The 13995-nt window shown below is 37.2% G+C and overlaps 1 protein-coding gene across 1 annotated transcript; it reads left to right on the top strand.

Annotated features, from left to right (window-relative positions):
• Positions 1–802: 802 nt before the first annotated feature.
• Positions 803–9065, top strand: LOC111721254 (isopentenyl-diphosphate Delta-isomerase 1). The gene is made up of 5 exons (XM_031939610.1): positions 803–1107; positions 3151–3323; positions 3926–4018; positions 6519–6649; positions 7541–9065. Exons 1-5 carry the CDS (start codon positions 902–904, stop codon positions 7856–7858), a joined length of 921 nt encoding a protein of 306 aa, XP_031795470.1. The 5' UTR covers positions 803–901; the 3' UTR covers positions 7859–9065.
• The last annotated feature ends 4930 nt before the right edge of the window (positions 9066–13995 follow it).

Genomic DNA, 13995 nt, shown 5'->3' with positions numbered 1-13995 from the left:
AATTATTATTAATTAATAAATTAATGCTCTAAAGTTCTGTACTTTTTGAAAAATACAGTTATGTCCAAGAATGCTCTCTTCGTAGAAAGAAATTCTCTTAAGTATTCCCTAGGAGCCATCCTGCCATCTGGGGGAGGGGGGAGGGGGTAAGAGGTGAAAAATTGGAACAAGAGGTTTGGCAATTGTTAATGCTGTAAAGTTACCCATGCATATAACCTGTAAATAAAAGGCTATTAAATAAAAACAATAAATAAATAAACAAAGTATTCCCTAGGAGCAATTTTCATCATGATATAAGAGACATAAGGCCCGCCCTGGGGGGCAGCGCGAGCGTCTCTAGCCGCTGCTTCGCTGACCGGCAGAGGGGCCGACACACAGGACCAGTCCGGCCAAGCTCCGCCTGCAGAGGCCCCGGGCGTCTACAGAGTTCAAGGCGGGAAGCCGTGGGCGAAGAAGAGAGCAGAGGTCGGAGAACAGGTGCAGAAGCGATCACTTCGCAGAGCTGCCCACCCTCTCCCGCCCTTTCCGCAACCAGGATGGCCGACGGATTGGTCAAACCCAGCGAGGTCAGGAGGCGCCATTGGCTGCGGGCTGGAACACAAGCCGCCGAGCTCATCCCTCCCCTTCCTGAAAAAAGAACCACTCGTCCGATCCGGGGCGCGGGGCCGAGGCTTCTCCCCTCTTGCCCCACAGGCGGAATTCCAGGGCTGAGCTCCGCGGGGCTCGGCTCCAACTCGACTTCTCCTCCCCACCTCGCTCTACTACGGGCCGCCGCCGCCGACCCAGAGAAGGACGCGAGGGGCGGGCCCGGGAAGGACGCCTCCGCTCTCGCCTGCTGTGGAGCCATCAGGCGATCGGGCTACGTGAAGCTCAGAACGGCCCGTAATTGGTCGGCACAAAGATGTGGCGCGGCGCGGGACGGCTGGCGTTGGCCCGAGCGCTGGGGGGCGGGGCCTGGGCCTCCGCCGAGGGGCGGGGCCGGGGAGCGTCCCCTTTTCTCCTTGTGAGCTGCCGTGGCCGTTTTAGTACCGTGAGTGCCGGCTTCTTGTTGAGCCGTGCAGTCGGCGTAGCGAAGTCGCAGCTCCGGACCCTCAGCGAGAGCGCAGGGTAAGGGGCCGACCCTCGCCGGGCCAGAGATTTGGACACCTGAGGGGAACCCGGTGTGTGCCCTCGATGGGAGGGGCTGATGGCGGCGTGGTCGGATGGTCGCCGGCGCTCGGAGCCCGTAGCAAACCCTCACCTCCTCGGGCCTTCCTCAGCCGTGAAAGGGGGCTTCCCCTCTTCCTTGTTATCCCGCTGACCCGGCCGGCTCCTCTCTGCCCCGGACTTAAGTTAAAAGCTGAAGAAGAGCCTCCGCCGGGGAAGGGGCTCGCCAGGATTTAAGCTCGGCGGGTTTCCCGGCTTGGAGCAAACCCGGAGTCGTGGGGAGCATCGGACGGGGCTGCGGGGGGGAGAGGGAGGGAGGTGGCGAGCTCTTGAGCATTGGGAAAAGCGGAGACTAGATAAGCAGGGGACGTTTTAATAAGTGAATTGGTAACATTTTAATTTCATAATGAGAAATTTTTCATTAGCGTTTGGCAACCACGATGAAAAGACAATTTAGCATAGCGTCCAAAGCTGTCATTTAACCGCAGCTGCTTCAACTGTGGTTCTGGACCCCATAGAGCTCATTGCGGTGGCGGTAGCGAAATTAACGATTTATTATCGGAAGTGTTTGATTTGTACACCTCTGTACCTAGATACCTTATATCACGAGAAAATGTCAGAGGCGAAAAAGGAAACCCCGAGCTCTCTCACTGTAATTTTGCAGATGAAATCAAGGTCTCAAGAAGGTGGTTGCCTTTTATTAAATAATACTGATTAATAAGAAACTGAGCTGGGAGTTGAACCCCCAAGTGCAGGACTGGGACTAAAAGTTTTGGATGCTACTGAAGCTTAGTGTGCATTACTTTTAAGATGTTGAAATCTTGGGAAGGAAATTTACTTGAATAACAGCTCAGCACTTTCAACACTGAAAAGTAATTTCTTCACCTTTTCAGCTCAAGAAACGGGTCAGAAGTAGTCTGATTTCCAGTGATAAAAGGCAGTGGTGTCAAAATCAAATAGAAACAAATTTCAGAGGCTGAATATTGATTTAAAAAATTACAAATTCACATTATCTATGTTATGTTGTATTTTGTATGTATTTTGTTAAATATGTCCCAATACATTTAATCTGTTTTGATATGCCCCCATAAGGGGGAGGTTTTATGGATCCCACTATTCAAATGTACACTTTTTAAAAAATTTTACTCGATTTCTTATGTTGACTAAATTTCTGTCTCAAATAATTCCTTTCCTGTGAACTTTATTTCACACCATCCATTGGATTTTATAATTCAAAAAAACCTTTGCATTCCGACCATAAACAGGAGGAATACTACTCTAATACACTCAGCAAGGAGTTATCAAGCTCTTTTTGAAGATTTCTAATAAAAATATTGATTTTTTTTTTTTCAAGGCATAGAACCACAATTTTGGATAGTTCTAATTGTTAGGAAGTTTTGTTTTGTTTTGTTTTTTCTGAGGTGAGGCTTAAATTTTCTTTTTCTTTTTTTTTTGGCAGGAGGGGGGGGGATTTTTTTCTTACTTCTAATTCTGCCCTGAAGGGGTAACCTTCTGATCCCTCTTCCTTCTACTTGAAAGCTTTTCAAATACTTGAAGGGACAGCTTTCAGTATTTCAAGCTAAGTACGCCCAATTTTTCCTGCCTCATGTAACATAAACTGAAAACCCTTTACCATTTTGATTATCCTCTTCTGGATTCTCTTTTCTGTGTTGTTCTCACTGAATCCAATATTCCATTAATCACTCCCTGGAAGTTTACTTTCCTCAATACAGACTATGGTTACATTCATGTTTTTAGCTGTCAGATCCTAGTGCTGACTTAAATGACTTTGCATAGCTTTGGTGTAGGCCTGACTGGTGAAAAAACTTCTGTCAAGGATGGGAAGGGAGAGGGATAAAGCAGCCTCCTTTTCTTCAGTTATCTGGATGAAAGGTGAAGAGACTCCGCCATGACATGGAAGGCGGGTAGAGATCAGTAGAAGATTTCATTGACAGCTTTATAAGAAATTTGATATTGTCTTCTGCCACTCCTTTTTTCCATCAGCTTCTTGGGAAGGATTAAACATAGTGTAACGATGCCAGAAATAAATACTGACAATCTTGATGAACAGCAAGTTCAGCTCCTTGCAGAGATGTGCATTCTTATTGATGAAAATGATAACAAAATTGGTGCAGAAACAAAAAAGAATTGCCACCTGAATGAAAACATTGATAAAGGTATAGTTGGAATTTTTTTGTTCCCAGTTCTAAATAAATTTTATCTGGCATTTCCAGTTGGCAAAAAACAGCTCTTCAGAGACATTGAATCATTGGAAATCATTTTGAAATAAACTAGAGTTGTTATTGTCAGACACCTCTCCATTTGGGCTTTGGTTAGTCAGTGGCATGGCAGTAATATAACTAATTATTATGACAGTTTTCTGCATTTTTATTTAGATGCTTGAGGCCTCTTTCATTTTGTAAATGAAGATGAAAAAAGCAAAACTTTAGGACATGTCATCATTGTTATATAGAAATTATAAAGACTAATTCATCATTCAGAGGGAATCATTGCAAAGCCTAGAGTTGAATTAGATGGCTTTTTAGATTCCTTCAGCTCTCAATCTATGATCCTATTGCTTAGTAACAATAAACTTCTCTCTTGGTAGTTGATGAAACAGTCTGTTTCACCTTTTCATAAATCTAGCCAAATGTGGGAGGGAGGGTATTATGGGAATTAAGTTAAGATAACTTTCTGAGATCTAATAGGTGAAGAAATAGATTTTTTTTTTTTTTGTAAGCCATGTCAATGTTAATATTAACTTTTTTTTTCTCTTCAGGATTATTGCATAGAGCTTTTAGTGTCTTCTTATTTAACACAGAAAATAAGTTATTACTGCAGCAGAGATCAGATGCTAAAATTACTTTTCCAGGTCAGTATACTTATTTTCAGTTTTTATGTAATAAATATCATGAAATGAGCCTATAGCTTTTGGAGTCATAAAACACTTGGGTTCAAGTCATACCATTCATACTTAATTAACTGTTTGGTCGGGGTATCGTGGGCATCCTCATCTATAAACTAAGGATAATGATACATCTGGTCTTGTGTTGTTGTTTGTACAGTACTTTAAGGTTTCTAAAGCATTTTGTATATACATCTCATCTGAGCCTCACAATACTTATCCTTATTCTCCTCATCTGTAAGAGGAGGCAATTGGACTCAATGGCTTTTAAAGTCTTTTCCAGCTCTCCATCTTTTACTCCAAAGAAGCTAGTGAAACAGGTATTAATTTACCCCTTTTTATAGATGAACAAATTGAATGTTAGAGAAGTTAATTGACTTAGTCACATTGTTATGTTCATAAAGACTGGTGGTGGAAGTGAAAGTTCCCTCCCCCCCCCCCCCCCGAGGCAATTGGGGTTAAGTGACTTGCCCAGGGTCACACAGCTAGGTCTGTGACTCAGGTCCTCCTGACTTCAAGGCTGGTACTTTATCCACTACACCAATTAACTGCCCCAGGAAGTCTTAATTCTTGAGCCCAGTCCACCATGAGATCATGTTTGGAGAGAGCATTGTGAACCGTACAGCACCTGGCAAAAGTTAGTTATTCTTATTTTAGGCTTCTTTGGACTCAATAGGAAGAACTCTTCAGAATTCAGTGGAATTTGGGTCTCAGGAAAGGTTAAAAAATGGAGGTGAGCTCTTGGGTGAGAAGGATGTCCAAAATAAGAAAATTTTAAAGGAACAAAACTTTTCTTTCGCCATGAAAGTAGATTTTCATGCCTGAGATTAGTGTCATATACTTGCGGAGAATTAAAGAAAACCAAATGACCCACTTTTTAAGTTTATAAAGAAGTTATATATGTTTAAATGCTAACTCACCCACACATAAAGGGGGAAGGAATATGTGCTTGTATATACATTGTGTGTGTGTACTTGTGTTGAGAAAGCTCTCATGGTGTTCAAGAAAATCTTGACAGGCTTTTGTTCAGCTCTGTATCGGGTACCAGAGCTGTCAATAAACACTAGGAAGGTTTATCTCCAAGTTTAAAAATTCAAAGTGAATTTAGTGCTACTCTAAGATGAGAAAAGCTAGGGTTAAGTTAAATGGTTCAAAACAGTTTAAGATTAAAGATTATGCCTAAATGTTTTTTATTTTAATCCTGTTCAACATTGTGTATCCTGTTTAAATATAGAATTTAATGTATATACTTAATTGTTTTAATTAAGAATTCAATTTTTATAGGGGAAAAATAATAATTAATCTATCTCTGTTAACTGCACCACTGAGAGTCCTAATTGTTTGGATCATATGGCCATAGTCGAGAACAAACTTTCTACTTGGTGACAGCCTACTCTAATTGTAAGCATGCTACAGTTTCTTTTGTATTGCCCATAGAGTTTAGTACAGTGCTGTGCACAGTAGGCTGAATTAATATATGATAATGATGATAAGAAGATTCAATAATAATGAAAGATAAATAAATTTGCAATTAATTAATTAAATTTGCATATGGACCCGTGAGCCAGGGTCCATATGCAGGCATCCAGTATCATCCTGAATCTAGAAGCAAGGAAAAAAAAAAAGCCTTTAGAGTAGCAATGAACATTGTATGATAATCTGATACAAATGATACATGAAATGCTCCAAAAACTTAGAGGGAGGAAGGCATGGGAGGAGGTGGGGTGTGTTCTTAGGTTAGCTCTCTGGGTAGAACTCTTAAGCTTGCTTTTGCGAAGACCTGAGTTCACATTCTGCTTCAGACACGCGACCCTGGACAATTCACTCAATCTTTTTCAGCCTCAGTTTCCTCATCTGTAATATGATGTTAATAATAGCACCTAATTCTTAGGATTGTTGTAAGGGTCAAATGAGATGACACATGCAAAGTCCTTTGAAAATCCTGACGTACTATTTAAATATTATCATTATTACCAGAGAAAATCCTATGATGTTTGTTTAGGTGATAAACACGAATTAGTGGAGAAGATTCTAAGTAGAAGACTATCATGACTTCATGATCATAACTTGACTATGATATTTATCAGGATGTTAATGTCCATTTTAGGAAAGCATTCATCCTTCTATCTTTAAAACTGTTGATATTTAATTTAATAAAGAATATTTTTTAGTTATTTCCATTTATGGGACTGATGATACTGTTAAGAAGCAAGTAAATAGTGGCATTAGAGACTTTTCATAACAAGGGGAAGAAGGCATCTCCCCGACCTCTAATTTAACATAAATTTTTAATACCTTCTCCAAATCTGAAAATAGTCTTTATTTCTAAATACAGAAATTTGTATTATAAGCTGATTTTGTTACATAATATAAAATGAAAATTTCTTTTAATAATGACTCTTCTTCATACCATGTTCATGATATTTCAAGAAATTGAAATAAATTGATCTCTTTTAATATTTTGCAGGTTGTTTTACAAACACTTGTTGTAGTCATCCATTGAGCAACCCAGGAGAATTGGAAGAAAATAATGCCATAGGAGTAAGACGGGCAGCTCAGAGACGTTTAAAGGCCGAATTAGGAATCCCCATGGAACAGGTAATAAATACTCTATGCTGCTGATCAACTGAGAGCCAAGTATAAGCTCAAAGTAGTTTTTGATAGCTAAATTGCAAGAGAAATTTTGGATTCTTGAAATATCTTCTTGAATAAACTGTAGGAGATAATATAATATTCTCTTCCTTTCCTGGAGATGCTCTCCTTCCTTCTCTCTGAAGGCTCAGCTTCCTTCAGTGCCTTGCACAAGTGTCAGCTCCTCAAACTTGTTACTATTTCCTTAACTGTTAGAATTCTCCCCCATCTCAGATTATTTTATATTTACTTAATTAATAGTGTTTATCAAACATTATTATTCATCATTATATCAAACATTATGTTTGGACAGGAACTGGTGTTTTGTTTTCATTTTTGTGTTTGTATTCCCAGTGCCCAGGATGTTGCTTTGTACATAAGCACTGAAATGTTTTGCTTTGCATAGATTGTTAAATAAACAGTTCTTGGGAAGTAATTGTTTTGTAAAAATTCCCTAAAAACCAAATTATATAAATGGAGACATTTTCTTTGCTTCATTTTGGATAGAAATGAGTTATCAGTAATGGATAAAATGTTTCTCCCAGAGAATTTGTGGTAACTCATTGTTTTCTTGGAAATATTTTCAAAATACTTCTTTACATAATGCATGACTTCAATTCAAAATTTCAAAAGGATGAAAATGTATAAACAATGCTTTCTCGTAGATACTGTAATCCCAGGAGACTTCTTAAACTACTCAAATGTTAACATGTTTTTCCAAATATGTCTGTCTTCCAAATTCCAACAACTGTCTTTTTGTTCAAGATGTTATTGAAATGTTCACTAAACAAATTATCTTGTGCTTAGAAATGTTAGGATGTTTTTAGTCCCATAACAAATTGTCTATTTTGGTTTCAGGTTCCTCCAGAAGATATTTCCTACCTAACACGAATCCACTACAAGGCACAGTCTGATGGAATATGGGGAGAACATGAAATTGATTACATCTTGTTTGTGAGGAAGAATGTAACCTTAGATCCTGATCCCAATGAGATTAAAAGCTATTGTTATGTGACCAAAAAGGAATTAGAAGAACTCCTGGAAAAAGCAGCTAATGGTGAAATTAAGATTACACCATGGTTCAAAATAATTGCAGACACTTTTCTTTTTAAATGGTGGGATAACTTGAATCACTTAAATAAATTTGTTGAACATGAGAAAATTCATAGAATGTAAAAATGGGTTGGGAAAACTCCACATTAAAGTTGTTTTAAAATTAATTTGTTCTCTTTTATGAGGACCATTATAAATAATATGCTATTTGAATATGTAGAAAGACCATTGGCTAGGTGACTGTAAATTATATGTTTTCAGTGTACACATGGCCAGAAGGTATATATACATGGGGAAGATTTTTTTTAAAACTTAAAAATAAAACCACATTTGCCTGCAGACATACTCAAATTTTAGCTAAACTTAATTCTTTTTTTTTAACATGTGCCTAAAAATCAATTTGTGGCAAATTTGCACAAATTAAGTTTTAATATAATTGGAACAAACTTTTTCAGTATCTAAGTTTTTATTATGGTTCAGATAAAAATATTTGTCTAAAAGAAGGATATATTTACTTCTAAAATAATTACCTTTTTATCTGCTTGACTTTTGAAACATGTTAAAATAATTTCAGTATAACTATTGATTTAGTATAGAAGACTTTTAAGAACAATGTGATGTCTCAAAGGTTTGGTTTCTTTATTCTGGGTAAAAATAGGGGTTAGAAATTCTGGAAGTGGGCCTTTAAAAAAAAAAAAAAGGAAGGAAAAGTAGATTTAAGTTTTAGAACTACTCTTTGTATAAATACTTAAATTCAGATAGCACTGTTAGAGAGGGAAATAACAGGACAAAACTTTTTTTTTAAGCAGTTTTTCAACTAGGCAGATTTTTCATAACAGAGTTTTAAAAATCAGAGTGACCACAACTATTCATGAACTAGGAATGTGGATCAGAAAACATAAGAGCATGACTTGATTATAGAAAAGAACTTCTATTGTAAGATAGTATATAGTAAAATGTTCTAAGAACCAGCCTGACCCAAGCAAATGTAGGTTGTTGAGCTAATAAAATGTGCAGTTTTAAATTTTACCTTCTGATTTACTTGTGTACCATTGGAAATCTTGGGAGATTCTGTTAGTCATAAAAGTTATAGTCTAACAAAAGATGAAGAGAAAATTTAAAATTTGCTTCTTAAACTTATGATAATGGGGTTAGGGGAGGGAAAATCATATGTCCTTAAACTTTAACATGTATTTATTTTATAGTTTTTAAATAATTATATTGAACTTTTTTTTTTGTCCTCCTAATCTGTATACAGTATAACATGATGGACTTATTTTACTAAACAAAGCATAAATAAAATCAATAAAAGAATTTTCACATTCTTTAACGTTTTGTGGCTGTTGTTCAGTCATTTCCAGTTGTGTCTGACTCTTCTGACCCCATTTAGTGTTGTCTTGGAAAACTTAGTGGAATGGTTTACCATTTCCTCCTCCAGCTCATTTCACAGATGTCCCCGGTGATACAGCTAACAACTAACATTATGGCTATGGTATTATCCATTTGTCAAGCGAATCTAGCGTAGAATACAGTAATTGACACTTCTAATGATGATCTGGGGTCTTCAAAAAAAGGCTAAATTATACCCAAGTTCCTTTGCTTACAAAGGAAACCAAAAAAACTTTTTGAAGAATAGTAAAAGAAAATTGGAATGTGAAGGGTTAAATGCCTAGCTATCAGAAACATCTCTTTCTCTAATTATTTAGTGTAAAAAGAGTTTTTACTGAAAGATTTTTGAGGAGTTTTTTGTTTGTTTTGTGTTGGGAGGGGTTGGTTTGGTTTTTTTGGCATATGCCCTATCTTTCCAAGCCATTTAAGGAAAGAAGATGTGTTATGTCCTTATTGTGTTTTACTTTGTCAAAAGCAGGGCCCTGAATACAATTAATTGCTGAAAAGTATTTCCTAATGTCAGGCAGTATAGAAAAGGGAAGAAAATATGAGACTGCACATTAGGAAAGATTTATGTTTGAAGCTAACCTCCAAAACTTAGTAACCTGGAATCATGGGAGAGTGGATTAGTTGCCTTTGAGTCTCAGGCTGGTATCTATAATACATGTCAGAAAACTTGTGAAATTTTAATAATATAAAACTTTTTTGCTCACTTTAAAGTGCTTAAACATGTCAATGATGATGGTGATGGTAATGAAAAAATAGGATTCATATTGAAATTCCTACTTCTTTTGGGGTCCCAGCTCCCTGAGTCCATTCTTATGTATGTATCGTGCTAAAATGAGTTTTTACATAATTTTCTTGCTCCCCCTATTGTAAACATCCTCATTTTTGCTGCCAAAGTATAACAGTCATAAGTTTGGGATAATTAGGCCAACAAATCAGTTCTTGCTACAGAAAATCTCAGAATGAAAGTACTGATGATGCCTTCAAGAGGGATAATAGCAATAGCTGCTGCCTTCCTGTTTTAGTATTCTTGTTTTCCAGAGCTGTCATAATACAATTCGATTTGATTTAATTCAACAGGTTTTCATTTTATGCTTGGTATACATGTATGAGAATTAGCACTCTTGTGGGCATTAATGAATCACCTCACAAGGTTTATTAAGGGGAAGAAAACAAAGATGGGGGAAATTTAGACCTTATTAATACCAGCCTAAAAAGGTGACTAAGATAAATACTGGCATACCTATTCTCTCATTTCCACAACAGTTTGATAAGTTTATTCACATACACCTCAAAAGCACTTATGAATAACTTTTGAGAAAGGAACAGGAATTTTTCAAAAAGGTATTTCTTTATCCCTCTGGGATTACTATTTGTTGATTAGGAAAAAAGCAATGAATTCAGTAGCTCAAAACCCCTTAAAAATCAGGTGGGATTACTTGGTGCCATAACAGAGATAAGTTTGTTTAAAAACCCTTTAATTAACATCAAACAAAGCATAGGACAGATAAGTATTAAGGAGAGGTCTAGCCAAGCCCAGTGAGAAGTTTGAGGAAGGAGAGATACCTAAGGAGGACCTTTTAAAAAAAAAAAAAAAAAAAAAAAAAAGGGAAACAATTGCCAACAAATGGAGATGGCAAGGACTCCATTAGCATTATCTATACCTTAACCAGGACTGATGAGAAAGCAAGATCTAAGAAATGAGTCAGCATCTCATATGGGACACCACTGAGCTGCACTGTGATGCTCTGATACTTAATGAAGAAGGATTTTTAAAGAGGAGGAGGAGGAATGAACCAGCAGGTTGGTAATTATACAATGGTATGCTACTTTGGAGCTTTAAAGCAGTTTTAGGTACCTCTAAGTGACTTAAGACCTGGGTGAGCCTCCAAAATTGGAACAGATATGAGTGCATTATCAGGTTCTCCAGGACACCTACTCAGTCTTAATATTTCAATATAGTTTCCCAAGTAAACCAATTCCTGGGAAGGTATCCTAGGGAAGAATGTGTTTATCCTCTCACCAGGAATTTGATATGCTATGACTGCTAAAGATCAAAACTTCCTCACTGACTTGAATTAAGTCCTCCAAAATTAGTTGAGTCTAATGATAATATTGTTCTGAAATAATTTACTTAATTTTTAACATTTATCAACTTTGTAATGACATTATCTGAGTTCAATGTAGGGCATTTGGGGTAACCATAGTTAAAACCTTTTGGGTTAAGTACTACCATTGTGCTAGGTACTTAACGTCCCTGGTACCCAATTTCCTCATCAGTAAAATAAGAAGATTGGACTAAATGTCCTCTGAGGATCCCTTATGGCTTGAGATTTTTGAACCTACTAGTTAGATAATGATTTATTGCCCCACCTTCAATTAAAATAAAGAAACACCATTGTAGGAAATCTCATTGATTATTGACATCTTAACATAAATAAGTTTATCTCCTCTTCCAGACTTTGCTTGACTTTCATATGCTTATATTTTCAATCATTTTTTATTTCTTTCTTTTTGTTTTGCTTGCCATTGTAGATCCAGGTTTTTCTATTCTGCCAATTATTGCTGCTGTTTAGACCATAAATTCTGTTTTCAAAATTCTTATTTCTCTTTTAAACCAGTCAGGAGCATCCTACTGTGACTCCATGTTCTCTTTAGAATCCACAGAGGTCTCTGTCTCATCATAAGTTAATTCATTTTCCTTTGTTTTCAAATATTTATTCATAGATTCCATAATCCTTCTACCTGATCTGAAGGCCATATTTACTTCTGTTATCAATATCTTCCTGTTGGTTCATATTATACTCAAGACCTTAAATTGAATTTTCTTCCTCCTGAGATCTTTGGTAATGTTCATGAGAACAAACCCCAAAACCTGAAATCAATTTTATGATTAAAGAGGATTCTGGAAAAAATCTTACTGCAATGACTAAAAGAGAGACCCCTCCTGTCATAGAACAACCTATTTCCTTTTCCTTTATGAGATAAACAGTGGAGGCATCTTTAAACTCCTGAGGGAATAGCCTTCCTTTCTCAGAAAACCCAAAAAACGTTATATCAGTTTTTGTATGAGCAGTGGATGCCTTGCCTTGTAAATCTCAGCTGGAACAAAATCAGCATAGGTACTTTGCCACAGGATAGGAGCATAATGATATTCACGCTCTCTTCTTCAGGTGGAAGTTTGACTTGAGAGGGATTGACTTCAACATAAGGTATATGGCCAATGACTGCAAAACTTATGCCACATATACAGCAGCAGGGCTGTAAGAATAAAATGTGAATATTTATAAAGTACTTGCGAACTTCAAAGTGCGATGTAAATATTATTTTTAAAGTTATCATTGTAAACCATCCAAAAGACAAATAAAACCTTCCCTGTCCCTAATGGATGGATGGAAATGTAGATTAGCAGATTGGAAAGTGTTTGTTCCCAGACAAAGATGGTACAGTAAAGGCGAGAACTCTCCCAAACTCTCCTCCAAATTGCTCCAAATTCCTTTAAATAATGACTCTAAAATTTTTAGAGCATCAGAACACCGGAAATAGAGTAAAATATTTTCCAGCCAAAGACAACTTAGAAGATCAGCAAACAAAGTCTATGGCACCAGGGTGGGAGTCCAGCAAATATTCAGTCTTGCCCCAACCCCAGTAAATGCCAGTAAATGGGTCTAAGGAGTTCTGAATCAGTGGCAATACTGGTGGCTTCCAAACCTCTCAGATCAAAGACACCAAAGAGGAGTTGGAAGGTCATCAGAAAAGGTCTGTGGCAATAGGGTGGAAGTCCAGTGTACAATCCCAGCCCAGGCCATGACAATTTAGTCTGGCCCCAGCACTAGCAAAGCAGGACAGTGTTGCTTTAGTACTACATCTTACAATTACAGGTGGGAGGAGATACTCCTAACATTTCCAGGCAGAAAAGAGAGCTTATGGTCAGATCTCTACAAGGATCTCTGGAAACAGCTGTATAAAATCCCTGGAGCTTGGGATAGGGAATCCTTCACCCTGGAAATAGAGCCCTACTTTAACAAAGAGTAAAAAGCTGAGTAATAGACTAGGAAAATGAGCAGACAACGGAACAGGTTTGTGATCATAGAAAGTTAGTTTGGTGACAAGGAAGATCAAAACATTCAGAAGAAGAAAATAAAGTCAAAGTTCCTACAGCCAAAACTTCCAAGAAAACTGAAAATTAGTCTCAAGCTATGAGAGAGCTCAAAAAGGATTCTGAAAATCAAGTAAGAGAAAGGGAGAAAAAATTAAGAAAAAAAAATTGAGAGTGGTGCAAAAGGAAATATAAAAAGCCAATGAGAAGAATGCCTTAAAAAGCAAAATTGACCAAATGGAAAAGGAGGAACAAAAGCTCACTGAGAAAAATAATTCCTTAAAAATTAGAATTGAGGGGCAGCTAGGTGGCACAGTGGGTAGAGCGCCAGCCTTGAAGTCAGGAGGATCTGAGTTCAAATCTGACCTCAGACACTTAACACTTCCTAGCTATGTGACTCTGGGCAAGTCACTTAACCCCAATTGCCTCAGGGGAAAAAAATTAGAATTGAGTGAATGGAAGCTAATGACTTTATGAGAAATTAAAATAAAATAAAGCAAAACAAAAAATGAAAAAATAGGGGGAAAGATGTGAAATATCTCACTGGAAAAAAAAAACAACTGCCCTGGAAAATAGATCCAGGAGAGATAGTTTAAAAATTATTAGTCTACCTAAAAGTTATGACCAAAAAAAAGAGTCTGGATCATCATCTTTCAAGAAATTATCAAGGAAAATTGTTCTGATATTCTAGAACCAGAAGGTAAAATAGAAACAGAATGAATCCACTGATCTCTTTCAGAAAGAGATACCAAAATGAAAATTCCCA

This window comes from Sarcophilus harrisii, chromosome 5 (genome assembly GCF_902635505.1).
Source record: "Sarcophilus harrisii chromosome 5, mSarHar1.11, whole genome shotgun sequence".
NCBI lineage: Eukaryota > Metazoa > Chordata > Mammalia > Dasyuromorphia > Dasyuridae > Sarcophilus > Sarcophilus harrisii.
Note: the sequence above shows the minus strand (reverse complement) of the source record. Positions and strands in the feature narration are given on the sequence as shown.

What these genes read in the sequence shown, in the direction of transcription:
- LOC111721254 (XM_031939610.1), top strand. Translation starts at nt 902, where the DNA reads ATGTGGCGCGGCGCGGGACGGCTGGCGTTGGCCCGAGCGCTGGGGGGC. An exon ending in GAATGAAAACATTGATAAAG is followed by an intron (nt 3,324 to 3,925) that starts GTATAGTTGGAA and finishes TTTTCTCTTCAG; the next exon opens with GATTATTGCATAGAGCTTTT. An exon ending in TAGGAATCCCCATGGAACAG is followed by an intron (nt 6,650 to 7,540) that starts GTAATAAATACT and finishes TTTTGGTTTCAG; the next exon opens with GTTCCTCCAGAAGATATTTC.